Source organism: Myxocyprinus asiaticus, chromosome 48, assembly GCF_019703515.2.
Source record: "Myxocyprinus asiaticus isolate MX2 ecotype Aquarium Trade chromosome 48, UBuf_Myxa_2, whole genome shotgun sequence".
In the NCBI taxonomy this organism is placed as follows: domain Eukaryota; kingdom Metazoa; phylum Chordata; class Actinopteri; order Cypriniformes; family Catostomidae; genus Myxocyprinus; species Myxocyprinus asiaticus.
Genome location: NC_059391.1, coordinates 27299153 through 27322126, shown reverse-complemented (window position 1 = coordinate 27322126; position 22974 = coordinate 27299153). Strand labels below are relative to the sequence as shown.

General features: G+C 39.1%; 3 protein-coding genes across 5 annotated transcripts in view; 1 reads left to right on the top strand and 2 right to left on the bottom strand.

Moving 5' to 3' along the window:
• Positions 1-272: 272 nt before the first annotated feature.
• Positions 273-10918, top strand: LOC127437656 (guanine nucleotide exchange factor for Rab-3A-like). Of its 2 annotated transcripts, XM_051692714.1 has the most exons (11): positions 273-588; positions 924-1113; positions 1444-1539; positions 1879-1956; positions 2055-2279; positions 3905-4033; positions 4158-4264; positions 5585-5608; positions 6184-6283; positions 6535-6601; positions 8303-10918. In XM_051692714.1, the coding sequence occupies exons 2-11, from the start codon at positions 988-990 to the stop codon at positions 8380-8382; spliced, it is 1032 nt and encodes a 343-aa protein (XP_051548674.1). In that variant the 5' UTR covers positions 273-588; positions 924-987; the 3' UTR covers positions 8383-10918. The 2 variants fall into 2 exon arrangements, with proteins under 2 accessions (XP_051548674.1, XP_051548675.1); XM_051692715.1 differs by lacking the exon at positions 5585-5608.
• A 1794-nt stretch (positions 10919-12712) lies between these two features.
• On the bottom strand, positions 12713-15456 carry LOC127437667 (eosinophil peroxidase-like; the record flags this gene model as incomplete). The annotated part of the gene is made up of 2 exons (XM_051692727.1): positions 12713-15155; positions 15270-15456. Coding segments are annotated over 2 exons (429 nt in total), but the record flags the coding sequence as incomplete, so codon positions are not given.
• Positions 15457-17458: 2002 nt separating this feature from the next.
• The window catches only part of LOC127437641 (BLOC-2 complex member HPS5-like), a 39416-nt gene continuing 33900 nt past the window's right edge, over positions 17459-22974 (bottom strand). Inside the window, exons 22-24 of one of the 2 annotated variants that reach the window (XR_007896587.1) lie at positions 21806-22178; positions 18789-21398; positions 17459-17652 (exon numbers count right to left, since the gene is read on the bottom strand). Coding sequence is in view for 1 of the 2 variants with exons in the window: in XM_051692684.1 (XP_051548644.1) it covers positions 21338-21398; positions 21806-22178 (434 nt within the window). In the remaining variant the exon portion in view is untranslated. Of the gene's footprint in view, positions 21399-21805; positions 22179-22974 lie in introns of both variants that reach the window. The other variant, XM_051692684.1, reaches the window with a different exon arrangement.

Here is a 22974-nt window from a genome sequence, read left to right as displayed (position 1 = left end):
TATCATAGTATGTAAATATGGTAATAATTAAGTATCATGGTATATATCAAAGTGCCAGCTCATATCATCACTATGGTATAATCATGATATGTTCAGCACATAAACTACTAAATGCTTGTAAAAATTAAGTATTATTTAAAACTATGAATGTTGTAGTGAAATAAAATACAATTACAGAATAGAACAGTAACACACTGACTGAACTATTTGTTTGAGGCACATCACATGATTCCTGGATGCCTCCGCCGGATCATGTGACCGGTGATTGACAGCTGCACATTTTTCCTTCTCAATCTCGGAGGAGAGTCTGCAAACTCTCCCGATCGAAAACCAAAACAACACGGAACTCTCATTCGGATCCGGTGTTTTTTTTTCTGGGTCTGAACAGAACAGACCGGATATCTCAGTCAGATTCGGATGACTAGATCGAGATCTGTTGGATACTTTGTTACTGTTTATATCAGAAAGCAAAGCGGCAACATTGTAACTCTGGAACATTGTAACGTTCTTTCTTTTGACGTCAACGGGACGCGAGAGCGGATGCGGGTGCGGTGATCGCGGGGACTCCTGTAGCCGAGTGGAGTGAGGGTAAGGTCGGGGAGCACACGGGAAATACCGCTGGACCGCGGAGCGCAGAAAGTTACGTAAAACGCCCTCAAATTCAGAAAGGGCCGATTATGATTACTTTGAAGGGTGGAATTAGAGATACATGTGTGTATGAATTCATCCACAGCCCTGTCAGAGACATTACATTGGGTTTACAATCCCATAGGTTTATTTAGAGGATTCCAATTGGAATTTATATCACAATTTGGATCCAATCCTAATGGGATCAAATGAAATTCGTAGACTGGATTTTTGGTTTAGAGTTGATCATGAATTGGAATATTTGTTTTGGAATAATCACCCTGTGTTTCTGGCAGGTTGGTAGATCTGGATCCAAAGAGAAGCCCTGGTTTGGGGGGTGATGGGGGGCAGGAGGAGAAGATGCCCCAGGAGGAGGCAGGAGGGCAGAGGCGAGAGACCTACATGTCCCGCCTGCGTAGTTCCTCCCTGGAAATCAGAGAGAAGGGGACAGAATTCCTCTGTGAGCAGCTGGATGCTGCACAAAAGGTGCCACGTTATTCTATTCTATTCTATTGTTCAGCTTTATGCTATTTTATTAAAAGTTCTTAATGTTCTGTAATGTAACAGTCATGGTATCAGATGGCGATACCAATGTACTTTGATAAACCATGGTACTGAACGATTACCATATTCATGTATAATGGTATTATTTATATAGCACATGTCCAAACAAACAAGGCATAACCATGGTACCATGTAAAAAACAACAACAACAACATGGCAATACCATGGTACTTTGTGTTTCTTTTTTTTAGATTTAGTTCTGTTTGTTTTGTTCTATTCTGTTGTTTCATTGGTTGTTCTCTTGTGTTTTAGGAGCTGAAGTTGAAAGACGAGGAGTGTGTTAGACTGTCTCATATCAGGAATCAGCTGGAGCAGGAATTGGAGGAGCTCACTGCCAGTCTGTTTGAGGTGGGCGGGACTTGAGCCATCTTAATGTGACATCATCGCTGACAGTAGACTGTGATTGACATTGAATTATAGTTCATAAAAGAAGTCTATTGTGCATCAGTAAGGGAGTTCCTCAGTGAGACTGTCACGTCTGGGTAGTTGACTCATCACACTGTTTTAGGTAAAAATTTGTGTGAAGTGTATATTTTAGGTCACGGGTCTGTTAAGTTTTTCACCATTTTTAATTGCATTTGCATTTTAATTATGAAAGAAGGTGCCAAATGCTGTTTAAAGTAGTTTTAGATTCCCAAACGTATTTCATGTCAACTACCCGTGTTATTTTTTTCCTCTCATTTCTAGGAGGCCCACAAGATGGTGCGTGAAGCCAATGTAAAACAAGCAGCAGCCGAGAAACAGCTAAAGGAGGCACAGGGCAAGGTGCTGTCTTTGACTCTCTCTCTCTCTATATGTTCCTCTTACTTTTGGCTCTTTCATCTGAATATATATCTGCCGGCTGTTTGCTGTTGTCCTCTCAGATTGACGTCCTGCAGGCGGAGGTGTCCGCTCTGAAAACTCTGGTGTTGACCTCTACGCCGTCCTCCCCGAACCGACAGCTCCACCCTCAGCTGCTGTCCCCGGGTTCCAGTCGCGCCTCCTCACGGCCCGGGGGCCACACACGCAATAAGAGCGCCAGTGGTGCTTTACAGCTGCAACCAGAGGCAACAGTGTCAGATCTAGAGACCAAACTGGAAGACAAAGAGGTATAAACACACATGCACACTCTATAGTTTAAGCAAAAAATAAAATTATGTCATCATTTACTCACTCTTGTGCTGTTCTAAACCCGTATGGCTTTCTTTCTTTCTTTCATGGAACACAAAAGGACATGCTAGGTATAATGAGTCTCAGTCACCATTCACTTTCATTGCATTTGTTTCCATTCACTGAAATTTAATGGTGACTGACACGGAACATTCTTCCTAAAATCTCCTTTTGTGTTCCACGGAAGAAAGTCATGGGTTTGGAACAACATGGGAATGAGTATATGATATAAAATTTTTTGGGTGAACTGTTCCTTTCCTGAAAGTGGTGATAATCACTGAACATTGGCTGATCATCAGTTGATAAGTTGGCTAATCAGTCATAGATGGATTACTGGTTGATCGTTGGCTGATCTTTCGCTGATCATTGGAAGATCATTGGCTGATCACTGACAGATGGCCGATCATTGGCTGATCACTGACAGATCATTGGCTGATCTTTTGTTGATTGTTGGCTGATCTTTTGCTGATAATTGGCAGATCTTTCACTGATCTTTTGCTGATCGTTGGCTGATCTTTTGCTGATCGTTGGCTGATCTTTTGCTGATCATTGGAAGATCATTGGCTGATCACTGACAGATGGCCGATCATTGGCTGATCACGGACAGATCATTGGCTGATCTTTTGTTGATTGTTGGCTGATCTTTCACTGATAATTTTCAGATCTTTCACTGATCACTGGCCAATCATTGGCTGATCTTTCGCTGATCGTTGGCTGATAATTTGCTGATCATTGGACAATAACTGACAGATCATTGGCTGATCTTGTGCTGATAATTGGCAGATCTTGTGCTAATCATTAGCCGATCATTGGCTGATCACTGACAGTTCATTGGCTGCTCTTTCGCGGATAATTGGCTGCTCTTTTGCTGATTATTGGCTGATCTTTCACTGATTATTGGCTGATCTTTTGCTGATCATTTGCTGATCTTTCGCCGTTAATTGGCCGATTTTTCGCTGATCACTGGCACTTTCCTGGCTGATCACTGGCATTCAATGGCTGATCATAGAGACTAGATTTGATGTGTGCCTGCATTTTCTTGCTTTGAACAGTGTTATCCTATACTGACTCTCATTAATGTACCTGATATTCTGACTCTGTTTCCATTCTTTTTCCTCTTCTCTTTTAGCACCCTCTTCCACTCCTGCTTGCTCTCTCAAATCCTTTTATATTTCACTGAACCTCATCTGCAGTTCCTGCTCTCTTTTCTGTGATACTGACTGGTCAGTTGGTTACTGTGACTTATTAACCCTGCTGACACCAACAGGGGGCGGGGCTTACTATTGCCAGGTAACTGCTTGGCAGGTCTCCATGGCAACCTGGTATGAGGTTTCAGAAATAATACTTATTTTACTTAAGATGTAATTATTTGTACTTTCTTTGTATCAATCTATCTATCTATCTATCTGTCTGTTTGTCCATCTGTCTATCCATCATCATCTTTTGCTCTATAAAAAAAAAAGAGTAACCTAAGAAAGTAGCAAACAACAAATTTAACAAAATAGTTAATTGTGATAATAATGTTAAATAAATGAGGGTGAACAAATCTTTTGCTATTTTATAGCTGGACTCTGTGTTGTTTGCTGAGTTTCTCTCATGGAAAGAGTCGCCCAGTGTAGATCGCTCATCAGCCTTCATCAGCAGAGTTTACAGAGAAGATATCGGACCCTGCCTTTCTTTTACCTGCTCTGAGGTATTTGTGTGTATGTTTTGCATATACGTGTTTGTATTTGTGTAAATTACCTCTTTCACCTTTATCTTATTGTCTTTTTTTCTCTGTCCTAATTGGTTCTCATTTGATCTGTCTCTCGCTCTAGTTGTCTCAGTCAGTTCAGTGTGCTGTGGAGAATAACTCTCTCACCATCGAGCCTGTTGCCATGACAACGTTACCCATGGTGAAGGCCATTGAGTGTGGAGGACCCAAGTAAGTCATGCATGGGTACAAGCTAACTTTGAATCAACAAAATAAATCTCTGTCTCTGTTTCTCTCATGCTTTGGGCCAATCAGCCCAAGTCATAAAATCAAATGAAGAATCGTGTATGCATTACAACACATAAACAGTTCCTCTTGAGCAGTACTGTGGGGTAATGTTACAAGTAATCCAATTACTTTTTGGAACTTAGTAGTAAAGTAACATGCTATTCAAACCATAATACCTTTACAATGACATTTTCAAGCAAGTAACCCATGTTACTTTTCAATCTAATTAAATAAATTATTGACAAATACAATTAAAAAACATCTCCTACATCTTGCATGTGACACTGTCTATATTGCAAGGGAGTGACACGACAAAACAAGATCACTCCCTTTGTAAACAATACAGATACAAGCAACTTGACGTCTATTCAAGAATATAGTTGTTGCATGTAAACTATGTTAAAACATTTATTTACAGTAGATCTGGGTATTGATACAGAATTCCTGATTCAGTTTGATTCTGATTCACAAGCTTTCGATTCAATATCGATTCATATGGGTTTATTTCATTTATAATGTCCCTTTTGCTTGCATATAAAATAAGTTTTCTCCCAGCTAATGCTGTAATTATACAGGGGACCTTTTAACTAGGTACATTAGGAAAATATAAATTTTACTAATTATATTTTATTACTTTTTCATAATTTTGGTCACATTTTGGCTTTTTAAAAATGATCAAGTAAATATATTCAATCAATAAATAAGATATTATATTTAATATATTATTTTTGTTACATGTTTATTGATAAATTGCATAATTTCCTCTCCTTGTAGTGGAGGGTTGTGCATTAAGTGAAAGATCAATCTTGGGAAATGGTCGTTGTGCGAAAGAGCTTTAAGCCGCTCAGTTCTGGCCTGTTGAAATGCAATGGTTATAGCGCCCCCTAGCGGTTTACAGATACTAATTCACACAGTGATTGCGGCTGTACTAAGCCTATTCTGGTTGAGTACCTACTGTAGCTACCTAAAGAATAATGCGAGGTTTAATGGCATTTGAAGGTAAATCTGTCGCCCTCTTGAGTACTGACCAGTCTAGACCAAATTGTGCAACTTTTGCGTAATGGATAAACATCCCGTTTCAGACTGCTTCAGCTGATGTTCATACATGGCAAAGCATGTAGGACTCGCTTTAAATTCTGCTTTTATTAGGTGCGGCACACATGCATGAATCAGAACAGGTTGCACTTTGATTAAGGGAAATGACACTTTTATCGTGCTATAATCATACTTTAATCGCTGTTTGATTTGGGGTTGTTTTCACAGCGGTTGCCGGGCGCCCATAGAAACGTAAGTGACTCCAAAGAGCCAAATTTTGCATGAAATTCTAATTACACTAAAACATGAAATTAGGCCAGTTTCTTTTCAGTTTATGAATTAACTCTTTCATTCTTTGGGTTTGATGATGAGAGCTTTGTGTGTTGATGTGTTTTTCTCTGTCTGTAAAACATGTTTATTTAGGCAATAATTACTTGTACAGAAGTGAAAAACATGTGTTCCCATGTCAGGAACTTTGATCTGCCATGTTTGTGTATGTAATTATTTGTTAAAAGGGAGAGTTCACCCTAAAATACTAATTCTGTCATCATATTGCAAGTAACCTTTATGCAACTCTGTTGCATACAGTGACAGTTTATAGAAAGTAACCCCAAAAAAAGTGTCATATCCATATGGATTGTGCACTATATTTCATGTCTTTGAAACCTTATGATAGCTTTGTGTGAGGAACAGACCGAAATTTTAGTCCATTTTCACTGAAAGTCAAATCATTCTGAATTTTAATTTTAGGGTGAACTATTCCTTTAAGAGCGTTTAATAATCTGATTGACAGCTCCATTGACCAGTGTCGTCCTCTGCTTAAACAGCAAGTGTGCGCTGAGTGGCGTGTCCCGCCCCTGTCGACATCGCATTAAACTGGGTGATAAAGAGAATTACTACTATATATCTCCATCCAGCAGAGCACGGGTACATATCTTTCTTAACAGTTAAATATAGGAATAAGCCTTGAGAGGAAGTGCGTTAGACTGATTTTACCAGGGTTAAAGGGTGTTGTTGGGCATGATGCAAAGCATGGCTCATCCAGTCAGACTTTAGAGCCAGAATGATCTGTTTTATAATGAATAGTGTAGTATGAAACTATAACAGCTGAACTGCTAATGGCTATTTTTGCCTCGGTTGGTTTTCTAATGAGGAATTTCAATATTCTCTTTTCACAGATCACGGCTGTGTGTAATTTCTTCACCTACATTCGATATATCCAGCAGGGCCTTGTCAGACAGGAAGGTGAGATGTTTTTATTATTATTATATATTTATTATAATCACCCCAAAATGAACTCACTCTCATGTCGTTCCAAACACTATTAGTATTATTTTCTTCCGTGAAACACAAAAGGGGATGTTGGGCAGAATGTCCAAGTTGCTCTTTTCCATACAAGAAAAGTGTACGGCAATTTAGACTGCCAAGCTCCGCAATACTAATTGCGATTGTGCGAGGAACAGACTGAAATTTTTTTTTTTTTTTTTGTTTTTTTGGGGGGATTTTTCCCCTTTTTCTCCCAATTTGGAATGCCCAATTCCCAATGCGCTCTAAGTCCTCGTGGTCGCATAGTGATTCGCCACAGTCCGGGTGGCGGAGGACGAATCCCAGTTGCCTCCGCGTCTGAGACAGTCAACCCGCGCATCTTATCACGTGGCTTGTTGAGCGCGTTGCCACGGAGACATAGCGCGTGTGGAGGCTTCACGCCATCCACCGCGGCAACCACGCTCAATTCACCATGCGCCCCACCGACAACAAACCACATTATAGCGACCACGAGGAGGTTACCCCATGTGACTCTACCCTCCCTAGCAATCGGGCCAATTGGTTGCTTAGGAGACCTGGCTGGAGTCACTCAGCACACCCTGGGATTCGAACTAGCGAACTCCAGGGGTGGTACCCAGCGTATTTTACCACTGAGCTACCCAGGCCCCAAACAGACTGAAATTTGATATTTTGTCATTAAGTCATTATTCACTGATAATCTTTCCCTCTGTATGGCTCTTAAATCTCATTTGTGGTCATGTTTTTCAAACTCGCCATGTCACAAACGCAAATTTAGATGTTACACGTCCAGAAGTGAAATGGGGTCGAAACAACGTGAGATTATGGAAGCCCGTTTCCGCCACATTTGATGAGTCATATTTATGAATCATAAATAAATAGTCATAATTATGAGATTAAAAATTAAGAGATTAATAGTCATGGTTATGAGCTACAAATCTCAATTAGTATCTCATCATTTAATTTTATTTTTTGTGGATTTTTCCCCTTTTTCTCCCAATTTGGAATGCCCAATTCCCAATGCGCTCTTAAGTCCTCGTGGTGGCGTAGTGATTTGCCTCAATCCGGGTGGCGGAGGACAAATCTCAGTTGCCTCCGCGTCTGAGACCGTCAGTCTGCGCATCTTATCATGTGGCTTGTTGAGCGCGTTACCGCGGAGACCTAGCGCGTGTGGAGGCTTCACGCCATCTACAGCGGCAACCACGCTCACCATGTGCCCCACCGAGAATGAACCACATTATAGTGATCACGAGGAGGTTACCCCATGTGACTCCAACCTCCCTAGCAACCGGGCCAATTTGGTTGCTTAGGAGACCTGGCTGAAGTCACTCAGCACACCCTGGGATTGGTAGCCAGCGTCTTTACCACTGAGCTACCCAGGCCCCCCCAGTATCTCATGATTTTGACTTTAAGAATTTTTTCCCCCCAATGTGTCAGAAATGGGCTTCCATATGAGGGTGAATAAATGATAACAAATGTCATTTTTTGTGTGACGTATCCCTTTAATGAAATGCTAGAAAAATATAAAGTATTTCGTTTTTAGATATCTTTACTATAAAAGTGCTAATTACTAGTAAAAGTAAGAACGAAAGCGTGATTATCTTTATAGGAAAAAGAACAACAGAAGAAAAGGCTTATAATCGTCCTCTCCTCTCGTTTCAGTTCAGCAGATGTTTTGGGAAGTGATGCGTTTACGGAAAGAGATGAGTGTGGCCAAACTGGGATATTTCTTGATGGAATAGAGCTTGAGAATCAACACACACACACACACACACATACAATACATCTGAACACACAGCAGTACGATGACTGGCCATGTACACAAACACTCCCATGATGGTGTTTTATAAATACATATGTCCAGTATGTATTCAGAGACCACTACGGAAGAATTCCCAGAACACTATTTTTTCCTGAGCTAATGACAGTTTACTGATGTCAGGTTTTGTGTTATGTTGGCTTTAGGTAAGCCTGAACCCTGTAAACATGCCACTTTGTTCAAGAGTAAGTTAATTCATAAATAAAACATTGTCATAATTTAATCACCCTCATGTCATAGGACTTACTTTCTTCTGTGGAACACTAAAGGAGATGTGAGGCAGAATGTGATGATGAGGGTGTGTAAATGATGACAGGATTTTAATTTTGGGTGAACTATCCCTTTAATATTGAGGTAAATGTTTGTGTGGTGGTAGACTTGGGTGTTCAAAACTGACATAATTTCACTGCTCCAAAGTCTTGTATATTTAATCTGCCATTTGCACAGTAATGACACATACTGAGAGTCACACCATCTGTTGGACATAACAAAGTGCAGTAAACTCATGGCTTCACAGTCAAACCTGACATGTTTCAACCAATGTAATGTTCTACAATTATCAATCAGCAGGACACAATTCGACAGAATTCTAGAATACCTGTCTTGGATTTGTAGAACTCTGAGGCGAAATCTGTTTTCGTTTGAAAACTCCCCTTTTTTCTGTTTCCGAATGACATCGTTTTCCAAAGTATGCAGTTATGGAAAGCCGAATTGACATTTAATCATGTGTAGGGTATGACTTCATATCTATAATTAAATTTTCACTAGTTGAAATGCTAATTGTTGAGATTGGCAATGGAATTAGTACTAGTAAAAATACAAATTGTTATGGGTAATTAGGTTTGCACTGGTAAAAATGCTAATCATTGATATAAAAAAAATTACATCATTACTTGCAAAAATACCCATTCTTTTTTTTCTTTTCTCCCCAATTTGGAATGCCCAGTTCCCAATGCGCTCTAAGTCCTCGTGGCAAACTGACAGCTAGAATAACAAGGATCTGCAAAGCTGTCATTGCTGAAGGTGGAAGATTTTTGATGAGAACTCTTTGAAGTAGTTTAAGAAGTTCTGAACATTCTGAATTGTAATAGTAATTTTTCACGTTATTAATGTCCTGATTATACATTGTGATCAGCTGAATGCCACTTTGGTGAATAAAAGTACCAATTTCTTTCCATAAGAGCAAAATCTGTACATTATCACAAACTTTTGGCCCCCAGTGTAGATATTTTTTACTAGTTGAAATTCCATTTTTGAAATCATGAATGACTGAGATGTATATTTGGAAATCCAACTACTACAAAATTAATTATAGATATCTGTAATAGCGCTTTGAATGGGAGTGAATGACAGATCATTACGAAATTCTACTAGTGAAGATACAGTTACAGATATCAATCATTTCGTTTTTTTTCTAGTTAAAATTTCATTTTCTTTATATGTCATATTAAGGTGAGTAATCACGTCATTTTTTATATCAAGAACAAATGTTTATGCTAGTGCAAACATATTTACTGATATCAGAAATGAGCATTTTATCTAGTGAAAATTGAATTATAGATGTCTATAATTCATATCCTGCACACTGTTAACCCTTCCTTGGTCGAGAGGGTCAATTTGACCCATTTTTAAAATGGTTCTAAATGGGTCCGAAAGTTCCACAAAGCCAAGAAAGGGTTAAATGTCAAAAGGGCTTGCCATAATGCGGTAATGGAGACGCTCCGTTTCGGTGGAAGATAACGGCGTTCTAGTGAGGATGAGAGACGAACGTAACTAAATTCATGAGTGTTCATACGAAACCTTACTTGTATGGACGTCAAACTTAACACGTTTTCGGTTGTTTTCCAAAGAAAGCAACACTAGAGAACATTTTTGAAAGCCCCAGTTTTCAGCAAAGGAAAATGCAGTTCCAGTGTGGAAAAGGTAGAAACGTAGAATGAAAACGTTCTAGTGTGGACGTGTTTGTGTGCTGAATTTTGAATAGTCTTTAGCGTGAAATGCAGATAAAACACTTCTTGCACCAATGATTTTTGTGTAAAGAAATAGTTTACTAACCACACAACTTTGAATGGAAAATCTTCCAGTGTGCCAGAGAACTTTCCCATAGACTCCCTCAAGTGCCATAAAAATGCTCTGTGGAATTTCTGCATTATTTAACTGAATCTGAATTTGTTTTTGTTACCATCCGCACTTGTATGTTATGGTGCTTGCATATGGAAGCAAAGCCATCTTAAACATGGCTTACGGTACTAACTACCACAATGCCTTACACTACGTATTCTCCTGATAGTAACAATTATTGCATGATTGACAATCAATATGTCTGAAAGCACAAATACGGTGTTTACAGTGTATAACTCGCCTTTTAATGCTTCAGTGCCATTTATGTTAAACTGCCTTGATAAGCATGACCTTTACACTCCTTGTGTGCTTTCAACCTATTAAAGGCATCATCTGAATATGTTTTTGTGAATCATTTTGAAACCATGTCAATGGTTTCATACTGTATCTATATGAAGTCAGCTCAATTTTTGCATACATTTTTGTTGATGTTGATGTGAGAGGGGCCGTTCATCATTGTGAAACATGTATGTCTGAGCAAACTGAAGATTTACTGCAGACAAAGCTTTCACAAGAAAAGCGTGACAGAATGTGTTAAAAGCACTTTGCGCGTTGCAACACGTTTCATGCCTTTTTCCACGCATTACGCAAGTTTTGTAGTTTCATCAATTTACAAATGAAAACAGCTTGAAGTGGAGTAAATAAAACAAATCTTTGGTAGCACGTGAGCACTATCAAGGCCACGCCCCCTAGAACTGACATCACTGACGCAACAATAGAGGATGCAGAAAGGGGTGGAGCTACAGGCTCTGTCTCACATATAAAGACAAACAATGGCTCATTTCTTCTAAATTGAAAAGTTTGGAAACTGATGGTTACTAGTGTGGCAGGGGGTGCTCACCTCTGCAGGTGTAAGATCCAGGTGTGGAGGGCAAACAGATGATGTGGAACACTCATCAATATCTGTAATAAGCGACAGAAAAACTATTCTGTTTCAAAAGATGAGGCACTTTTTAACGAATAGCCTACAAATTGACAAACAGTGTTTTCAACTGTATTTAGACATGTCTAAAATTTTGGTTATAGGGTTGCATAAATGGCAAACCTCCTATAAAATCAATAAAAAACATAAAAAAATTCAAGTCCTATTTTGTACACTATTCATGGAAAATCCCATAAACTCACCCAGAAAGCTACATCTGTGAGTTTGCATCTTGGCAGGTGGGCGGTTGTGGGGTCCACTGGTGTGTGTTTGGGTCACGGGTGATATGTGTGGCTCCGTGGAGCAGGTATCCACTGGGACACTGATAAATCACAGCGAGAAACCCAGACGCAGCCGCGGGACCGAGAAATAAGACAGAAAATAATTGTGAATTTGGAGCCAAAATGGCTCAAGAACAAAGTTGGGTGAATATGACTTTTAAAACATAAATGAAATGGTTTTAAATATATCTATTTATTTGTCAATTTAACAATGATTTATTAATTTTCTACTTCATTGTTTCATTTGAATACATTTTAAAACACAAATTAAATAAACATTATTAAATATGTCTATTTGATTTTCAATTTAATTTTTTTTTATTTATTTATTATTTTATTATTATATTTAACTACAGTAAAATAGAGATGGGTTGCTCGAGTCCGAGTCACGAGTCCAATTTGAATGGATTTGGACTTGGATGCATTTTTATTCAGACTTGACTCGGACTCGAGCCTTTGGGATTCGGGAGTCCAGCCGAGTCCGTGACATTTGATTTGTGATGCAATGAACAAAATAAAAAAATAAAATAAAACAGAAATAAATGGACACACTGTCTGCAAGCAGTTGTAGCACTCCCTCCCACATTGCAATTTTTGTCTGGCCCAGCTCCGGTACACATACAGCAATGACTTACGGCCCTCCAGTGGCCCAGATCCAGATTTTCAGAAAAGGGCCACGCATGGGCCATAACTGGCCCAAATCTCAGCCGATCAGTAGCCCATAACCGACCCAGCATTGGGCCAGAACATGTGTATTATCAGTAGCGAATCTCAGCTTTATGTATACCATAAAACCCCATAACTGAGCCACACCCAAGCCTCATCTAACCCAATTTCTGCACAAAATCTCTTCTCAGCCATAATATCCCCAAATCATATACATGTAGAATAAACCACAAAACAACTATTGCATGAAAAGATTTTATTTTTGTATATTAAAAAAATCAGGTCCTTTAGACAAATTACAATTTTGTTAATTTTGCGTGTTTTTTGTTCAGTGCACATACACAAAACATTTACAATGATCTTAACTTAAACTAAAATAAATCAAATTAACACCTGTAACAGGTCAAATGCAATTCATTCAATGTTTTTCAATTATCACAGTGTAGGGGGTGACAGCTGGGTCCCCAATATGAATATTGAGGAATAAAATCTCAGAATCAGGTTTTGCAATAATCAAATGAGAGAGAGTTTACTGATTGTTCTCTGCAGATTCAATAGGCATCACAAGTCGTTGAGATACAACAGTTAGAAAGACAGGAAGTCAAAGTGCAGTTAATTCTAGTCATATGCAAATTACATTAAGGGTGTCATCGTACCACAATTTCTAGCATTCTGGTAGGTCAACTACTTTAAACATTTTAACATATTACAAATATGAACTGTTTCCGTCTTCGTGCAAGCAATAATTGTTAGCCACAACATGAATTGAGGTCCCATCCTTGGTTGAAACAACTTATGGTCAGATATCAAAGGTTAGCTATCAGTTATGGCTAATCCTTATCTCTTTAGGAGAGCAATTAAAATCCTTGGAAGTTGTTTTCAACTATGGCAAAGTCACATTTGAGAGGGCACAATAACCGTAAATAATTCAGAGACATGAGTTATGCAATTTGTAGGTGTTATCTCAGGAATAGAGCCTGCTCCCCAACCTTGCTGGAATGCCGGGCTTCACCATCTGTGGAACAATAGGACAGAGCACAAAGAGAAACAAAAGTGCACAAGAGAGCACGCTATAGCTGCATCTAGTTGAAGTAAATTCATGTTTCAATTCATTGATGACATGAGGTAGATGTGTTGAATAGGGTATATGATTCAGTATGTAATAAAAATAGAAATAGAAATGGAATAAATGCAATACTACATAAAATGCACATTCTCCGGAGGCCGGGCTGAATGAGTAAACCCTGTTACTGCACTCCTGACATGGGCCAGACCCTCAGTCACCCCTCAGATTACATACATATTACTTGTACCTTTTAGGAAAAGACGAACAGAACATTTATTAATATTAGAAAGAATAAGTGAGGATTATGAAATATAAGATATAACTTTCAAGTGCAAAGAGGGATTCAAATTTTTCCCCTTCAACAGTTATACATTTTGCAGAGGGGACAAAAAGAGCGAAGGGGTCAAAGGGCACCAGCTGAATGTGTGTGTGTTTTCACAGATTATGTGAGACAGATATGCAGTGTGGAGAGCGTCTCTCTGGGCGGGGCTAAACACACCCTCATTCTGCCACCAGAACCTTAAACATAGTAACACATGTATTTATTAATATAAAGCATATAGTTCTGATTGGATAAGCCACGTTCTATATTAAGCACCATGTTGATAAGTTGTTTGGCAACACAGAATATAGTTTGGCAAATGAACTTTATTGCATGGCATAGGAATTGTGGGTCTTTTTTCATAATGTTCTTTTATAAAACCAAAAAGACACTCAAGTCTGTGCATTACAGTGATTTTACTACAGTTAAGGCATGTTATTATGCATGTTTCGGGTCGTGCCTAATAACAGGTAAAGGTAGTAAAAATCACTGTAAGGTACAGCCTCTCACGTCTTATTGCTTTTACAATTCACCCATCCAATCATTATATAAATGAAAGCATTAAACTATAGGATAAAACTATTAATGCATAATTACCTAATTCATAACAATTCTCAGTGGTATGACATAACTAAACATTTGTCCTAAGGTATTTGTGTAAAAACGGAATAATTTCTAAGGGGACGTGTTCTAGCCCTACATGCAGCGCAACGAATGGAACAGAACGCAGGTGTCTTGAGGAACATTTTTAAAAGTTATTGCGGACCCTCGTAATTCTGTAAACCCTAAAACAACTGTAAAAATGACAGTTTAAACAACTTAAAATAATCCACATGTTTTAACAGCAGAATTAATATAAGTGCTTTTATAAAATTGTAAGCTTCACATTTCTGCCTTTAAACCCTCCAATAATTGGCCCCATTGACTTCCATTGTAAGTGCCTCTCTGTAACATCGGGGCGGGTCAAAATATATTTTTCTTGTAATCAACATTATGCCACAAATGCTGTCGACTCAGTTGTATTGAACCAGGAATATTCCTTTAAACGTCTCGTAAGCAGGACATGGTAAATCAGATTACCTGTCACCATCTCTGAGCGCTTTGAACTGTTTGCCAATCAGGCAGAGGAGCAGCGGCCCCACATGCCCACCGGGCACAGCGGGCTCTGAGACGGCCCCTACCCATACGTCAGTGTTCTTCACCGTTCCATACAGACGTAGCAGCTTCCTGGCCAGAACAACATTACCCATAATCCCTGCTAAATCAGTCTCATTTGCAGGAGCAGATAGAGCGCACAGTTCTCGCCAAGCACAGTAACCTGCAGAGAATGAAATTTGACTACACAGAAAACCAAAGTATACTTTGGCCTGAGGGCAGCTCACAATGCTAATGACATGCTGCAGAGTTTGGAATGATGGATTTTCAAGCGCACCTTGTAGGCCGTGATCTCGCCCCCTCTGTAGGTTTAAAGCGCCCAGGTCGAGTGGCAAACCCCCTTGAGCCTGAAAGAGTCGCTCTGTTAGCTCCTCCACCATCATCTGATCTGCTGTTTGCAGTTTTGCTGGCGACAAAAGCAAACCACGCAGCATGGGATCTATACCACCTACACATGGAAACCTTTATGACCTTTCATAATGTTTTGTGTTCCACAGATGAAAGGAAGTCAAACGGGTTTAGAATGACTATGAATATGAATGAATGTGCGAGTCTTTCTGATACACACCCTCTTGCACTGCTCAAACAGAGAGTGATGTAACAGCAGAGCTGGGTGCTCAGGGTTTAACCGGTAATCAGGTCCAAGTCAGTTTACAACAGGGTGCACTGTCACATGCGCAAAGCGGATGTTGGAGATGCTGGGGTCAGTGCTGGGGTCACAACCTTTGTATGGGTTCATGAGGACTTGGTTAGCACTGCGACCCAGGACATGCAGCAAACAGTGATCCCATGTCAGAACCTTATAAAGAGGATGCGGCAGATCAGGTACATGCTTAAAGGGACAGTTCATTCAAAAATTTAAAATCTATCATCCTTTACTTCAAATCAGTACTCATTATTTCTTCTGTGGAACACATACAATGTGGAGGACTGCAGATGCAAAGCTGCAAAAATGACAAAAAAAGCAGCACAAAAGTATTCCATACGGCTTCTATGCTATATTCTGAGAATTTTGAAGCCATGCAGTTTTTTATTGAAAATCTTCTCCTTTGTCGGAGGTCTTAAATATAATTTACACTACCGCATATTCAAACTCCAGCATTCTCATTGGTTATGAGACATGCAACAAAGCTATTGTCAGTGTTGGGTAGATTACTTCTTTAAATGTAATCAAGTACTGATTACAAATTACACAACTAAAATGTTAATCTTTTTAGTATCTAACTGGATTACTTTTAATTGCATGTTTTGATCAATCTAATCATTAATTGTATATGTATTAAAGGAATATTCCAGGTTCATTACAAGTTAAGCTCAGTCACTTTTGTGGCATAATTTTGATAACCAAAAAAAATTAATTTCAACTCGTCCCTCCTTTTAAAACAATAATAAAAAATGGAGGTTACAGTGAGGCACTTACAATGGAAGTCAATGGGGCCAATTTGTGGAGGGTTTAAATGCAGAATTGTGAAGCTAATAATTTTATAAAAGCACTTACATTAATTCTTTTAAAATGTGTATTATTTAAGATGTAAAGTTGTTTATATCCTCGTTTTTACAGTAATTTTAGGGTTTTAGGGTTTATGGTGTTTCGTCACCATGGCAACGAAGTTGTAAAATTGGCTATCATTTTACACAGAAAAGGTTAAAAGAGATTTTTATCACACTAAAGTCATGTTAACACACATATTGTTTACATCTTGTGGCTATAATTTTGAAACAGTGAGTATTTTAATGTTTACTGACTGGCCCCATTGACTTCCATTGTAAGTGTCTCAATGTAACCTCGATTTTTGCTTTTTTTTTTAAGAAAAGGTGGGACAAGTTGAAATTATTTTTTGTGGTAGTCAGCATTATGCCACAAACGCTGTCGACTGAGCTTAACTTGTATTGAACCCAGAATATTCCTTTAAGTACTAAATGTATTAACACTCTTTTAAACATCAGTGAACAGAATCAAACAGCAACTTGCTATTTGTCAGTCACTGAGTACTTAAAGTGTTGCTCAAGATGTCACTTAAGATGGAATAAAATTATAACATTCATGCATTTTTAATTTTAAGATAATTTTTGTTATTCAGGAAGTAAGGAACAAGAATTGAACTTTTTTCTTTATCAAAAATGTATTAATTTAATGCATTAAAAGGTTACTGTAATCTGATTTTTGTAATCTGATAACATAATCCAGATTACATGCCATCAGTTACTACCTAACAATGGCTACTGTATAACTTCAGAAGTCTTGGAATATAGCACACAAATCATGTGGACTACATTTATGGTGGTTTTTTTGTCATTTTTGGAACTTGACAGCATCCCTCCCCATTCACTTTCATTTAATGAAAAACATTATTGTTAACATTGTGCCCTGAAAGACTGGAATGACATGAGGGTGAATAAATGATGACAAAAAATGTACATTTTGGGTGAACTATCCCTTTAACAGTCAGCACTGAGATTCAGTCCTTATATGGTCATGATCTGCAGGAATGTTCTCTCGGGTGTGGCTCTCACTCCCTCCCAGTATCTTCCTGGCATCCAGGTACAGCGTGTCAGGGCTCCAATGAGGATTGAGCATGTGAAGTTCCTCAGCCAATCGGTTGTTCTCTCAGAAAGAGCGTGTGCAGAGTGATCATAGTGTTCAATGGCCCGAGAATCACCTGAGACGCCCACAAAAACAGCACTTTTTTTTTTTGTGAAATAACAACATTGACTTGTTTTACTTTTTTTCCATAGGACATTTTACATTCAATCAACTTTAAGTAAACATGAATTCAAATTGATACTATTTACTCAATACACGTTTCTGGTCAGAGAGTGCTGCCAGTTCATTGATTTAAATGTGTGCGTTTATATTCATGATAGCTTGACAGGTTTACATAATATTTGAAATCATCTGATTATTTTCTGCTTTGATGTTAAAATGTAAACAGTCATGCACACATCACTTCCCTTACAAAAAAATCGAAACAAGCTGCAAACTTGCCACAAATTTGCCGCTCGTTATTTTCGCATGCATATGAGCTTGTGATTTGCTGCAATTGTTTGCCAGAAGTTTGCCGCTCTTCACCGGTAGTGGTGAACCTCTGGCAAACCTTGGACAACAATGGACAATATGATGCAAGTTTGCGGCAAAGCTCATTTGCATGTGAAAATGATCAGTGGCGTGTTTGAGGCAAGTTTGCGGCACATTTGTAGTGAACTCTCAATTTTTTTAAGGACTGCACACATTGGATAAACCGGTTAATTAAGCTGGTAAAGGTGTTTACATGCAATGCAAAATCGAGGTAATGTGTAGCATTTTATTAAGCAAAATCAGTGTAAGATTGTGCATGTAAACACTCTAAATACAATTTGTAGCTAGGACGTGGATAAAAAAAGGCAAGTGTTTGCGAAAGTGACATTCCTTCATGCGACCAAAAGTTGAGATCGTTTCAACAGGGTCCAGTTGTGCTTTCAAAATTGTATCTCGTTCAATTTTAAGGTGAAACGGCTTTTTCCACACCCTCAAAACAGATCTAAGGGGCTGTTCACACCAAAAGCATCATTTTGCGTCGCTCACATTTCAATGTAAACTTGCACTAGACGGACTTGTCTGGCAAATTCGCCCACTTTTCATGATTCGATCAATTCTTGGACAAAATAAAATCTTGCACTACATTATTTTCTCATTAAATATCCTCTTACATTACGTTAAATTAAGTTTCAAGTTGAATTTAAACAAATGTCATTTGAATAGTACTCTCAATTAAGCTTAAATTCTAGAAAAACAAATGCATATCGTAGGGCCAACAACCTGCTTAGAAGCAGAATGATCTATTTCCAGTGGTTGTGTTCGGCTTGTCTGCTGTCTCTGGTTGCGAAATGGGCCGCAGGGGTCCAGGTGTGGAAGCGTTCGGGGCAGGTAGGGCATGAAGCCAGGCCTCTGGTCTCTGTGAAACTCGTTGACGACGAGCAGGCCATGAAGTGACGAGGTTTCGCAGAGCTACGACAAGTGCATCCGAGCTTCCGTACACCATGCTGGCGTCCACAAAGGCCGTGATGGCGTTCAGCTGCTCCCGACGACTGAACGGAACGGAACCGCTCGTACAACTGGGAGCCGAGCGGAAAAACGGCATGCAGCTTTGAGTACCTGTGCAGGGGTCGGACAGAAGGAGAGAGAGAGACAGCATTACAAGTGTTGGGTAAGTTACATAAGAAAAGTAATTCACTACAAATTACTACTTACGTGTCTAAAATTGTAATCAGAATGAGCTTTATCTAAAATTGTAATCATTTCCTAATTAGTGCCAAAACTAATTACTAGTACTAAAAAGTAATTAGTACCTACTGTAGATTACTAGAGGTTGACAAAACCGATATATCGGCGCCGATAGTTGCTTTGTCGAGCTACCGGTTATCGGCAAAAAAAAAAAAAAAAAAAAACAAAACAAAAAACTCATAGTTGCCGATAGTTGTTTTTATAAACTGCCGATGAAACTACGAGTTTTTTTTTCCCAGTCATCTTTTCCACAGGGATTTCATGAAATCCTTTTGAACCAATGAACCAAACTAACCAGCGCCAAAGTGAATCACAACATTACAAAATCTGATTGAAGCAAACAAGAGGGAATGAACTACAAACCAATGAAGCATTGGGAATATAATCGAATTAAAAACAATGTAAAACCATTGATTTGAATTTGTTGATTCCAAGTATAAAAACAATATATTGAAAATATTCAGATATATACAAATATATTCATAGTTAAGAGTGTTGAGCGACTCGATTGCGTCATTCACAATGCATCACTGGAGCGAGTGGTCGCTGCAGAGCTCTTATGGTGCACTTTGTTCACCGCCATTCTCTGACTGGTGGATCTTACTCAGCAGGATCATGGGTAGTGTAGTTTTTCATCAGGAATTCTGCTATTAAACACGATAAAAAAAAAATAATTTCAAAATAACGCAAACGTATCACTTCAACAGGAGCATATACCATTGGTTAACCACCTCAGAGGTTACGGTTGGTCTGTCTTTTATCGTGTGTTTAGGAAACCTGTTTGGTTTGTCATATTTTTGTGATTCCTTTGGGTGCTGCTAGTGGTGCAGAAATGACACACTGCACCTTTAAGAACATTTACATAGGGGGCCTGGGTAGCTCAGCGAGTATTGACGCTGACTACCACCCCTGAAGTCGCGAGTTCGAATCATCCTCTATCTAATGGGGTAATCAACCCAATCGCTCCTCATGCAAGTTATTCTTTTATAACATTCTAAGGAAAATGAGTGGTGGTTGTCCATGCAAAGTCTTGGCAAAAGGAAGACATGTTCTTAACATGCTTAACAATTAAGGAAAAGGGTTAGTTCAAATTCCAAACCTTAAGTATGCACAATAATAATAGTGATGCTTGCCTTAGTAAACAACGCGGTAAGATTGCTTGTACTGTTAACGTCTGTGACCAACTGCGAAACTTAAAACATTAACAAAAGTAAAGGACTCCATATCAACCCCCGCATTTCCCATAAATCCCCTTTTCATCTTTTGGCCTCTGTCCACCAGTGATGGCACGCTTACACTGACACAGGTGTGATCAGATATATAACACACATCTGGAAAAGAGGTCAGTGGAGCATCAGAGAGTGAAAGTCTGATAAGAGAAATTGGAAAGTGAGGAGAACAGAGGATGTCAGCGGGGGATTCCAGTTTGGTCATTTAAAAATGGTTCTCTTTCTCACACGCACAGATGAGGATAACTTTACATTTGTGACACAGACACGTGACTCGCTGACCTACAGAGGTAAGCAGTGCCAAGCTAGCACAAGATGTAAATGTGTTTATGTAACACAATGTTACCCTGCTGACTTTACCATTCAAATCCAATGAAAAGTGTTTGAAGCTTAAAAACAACATCACACGAGCAAAAGTGTTGTTGTACTGACTCATTAGATTTTGGGACCACAAAATGACAACACTTTTTTTATATTTATTGTGCTTTTCATTAAGAGCAGCCTGTTAAACCAGTTAAACAACATGGCATTAGTAAAAAAAAAAAAAAAAAAAAAAACTCTTGTAGTTCATACATTCATAATTTTATGAATAAGGCCCATAGTTAATACTGTATATTCAACAGCTTATTAAATAGTTAACCAGGAAACAAAAGACAAAATACTGAAGCGGTCCTCAAAAACACATGTATAAAACTTATGCACGAACTGCCCGAATCAAGTCATGTGACGTCCACACAACACTTCCTCCAATTGACCACTCAAATCACAGCGCTGGTCTGAAAAGCTAAGAAATGTCCTGGATCCTGGAGGGACATGTGGAGATCAGGTGGACATTAGGACCTTACAGCGGGGGTCTCAGGCGTGCTGAGACCACAGAAACCGATCACAGCGCTCCAGCATGGTCTGAATTAACGCTCTATGGGTCAAAAACAAAGAATGAGAAAGAATATGTGAGAAGAAAAACATCGATAAAAGCTGTTTTTACTATTTATTAAAAACGATGTTCAGAATTGAATTCAAACATACAGCATACTGTGCAGTATTTATTATATACTGGCGACTACAGTATCCCATGCAGTGTGCTGTTGTATACTACACATTTTGGAACATTTTTTAGGTATTCCATGCATATAAAAACGGTGCATACTGTGCACAGTATACATACTGCATATTACTTTCTTTTAAAAGATAGTTGGTAGTATGCCGTTCTGAAAATAGTGCACACGTTATTTTTCATCGAATGATTTTAGTAAAACCCATCATATTTGCCAGTAAAAGTGATGGAATGCCATTCAAACACCAACAGGGTGCATTTGCTCCCACCTCTGCCGCTTCTCAGCCATGCGAAGCAGATCACAGACCAGCGTGGACCGTGGACTGAGGTCCACCTGAACCCCAGAGTCCTGCAGGGCTGCCAGGGCCTGGTCCGGCCCAAAAACTCTCACCAGATGCAGGATGATGTTTTCCGGGCTGACATGAACGCTCCAGTCATTGGAACTGTTAGACAGGTCAGTAGAACTGTTGTTTGTGCTGTTCCCGTTGGTTTTACCCAAGCAGGATCCGTTGGTGGTGCTGATAATACTGCTGCTGGTGGGGGGAGCTGCATTGGGCGGGGCTTCATCACTGATGCTGCTGCTGATTTGCTGAGAGAGCTGGAGAAGCAACACCCACTCATCAAGAGACTGAGGAACGATACCTGAAAAGAGAGAAATAACATTCATTAGTTAAGGAAGGAAGAAAGGTACAAAGGACATTTATTAGGTAGTAAGGAAGGAAGGAAAGTAGGAAGGAAAGAAAGAGAGAAAGAAAGAAAAAAGAAAAAAAATAAGGAATGACATTTATTAGGAAGGAAAGAAAGAACGAGAAAGGAAGAAGGAAGTGTAAGGAAGGAAGGAAGGAAAGAAATAAGGAAAAAGAAAGGACATTTATTAGGAAGGAAGGAAGAAGCGTAAGTAAGGAAGGAAAGAAATAAGGTAGGAATGACATTTATTGTGTAGAAAGTAAGGAAAGAATGTAGGAAAAAGGAAGGACATTTATTAGGAAGGAAGGAAGAAGTGTAAGGAAGGAAGGAAGAAAGTGTAAGGAAGGAAGGAAGGAAGGAAGTGTAAGGAAGGAAGGAAGGAAGGAAGGAAGTGTAAGGAAGGAAGGAAGAAGTGTAAGGAAGGAAGGAAGAAAGTGTAAGGAAGGAAGGAAGGAAGGAAGGAAGTGTAAGGAAGGAAGGAAGGAAGAAGTGTAAGGAAGGAAGGAAGAAAGTGTAAGGAAGGAAGGAAGGAAGGAAGTGTAAGGAAGGAAGGAAGGAAGGAAGAAAGTGTAAGGAAGGAAGGAAGAAAGTGTAAGGAAGGAAGGAAGAAGTGTAAGGAAGGAAGGAAGAAAGTGTAAGGAAGGAAGGAAGGAAGGAAGTGTAAGGAAGGAAGGAAGGAAGAAAGTGTAAGGAAGGAAGGAAGGAAGAAGTGTAAGGAAGGAAGGAAGAAAGTGTAAGGAAGGAAGGAAGG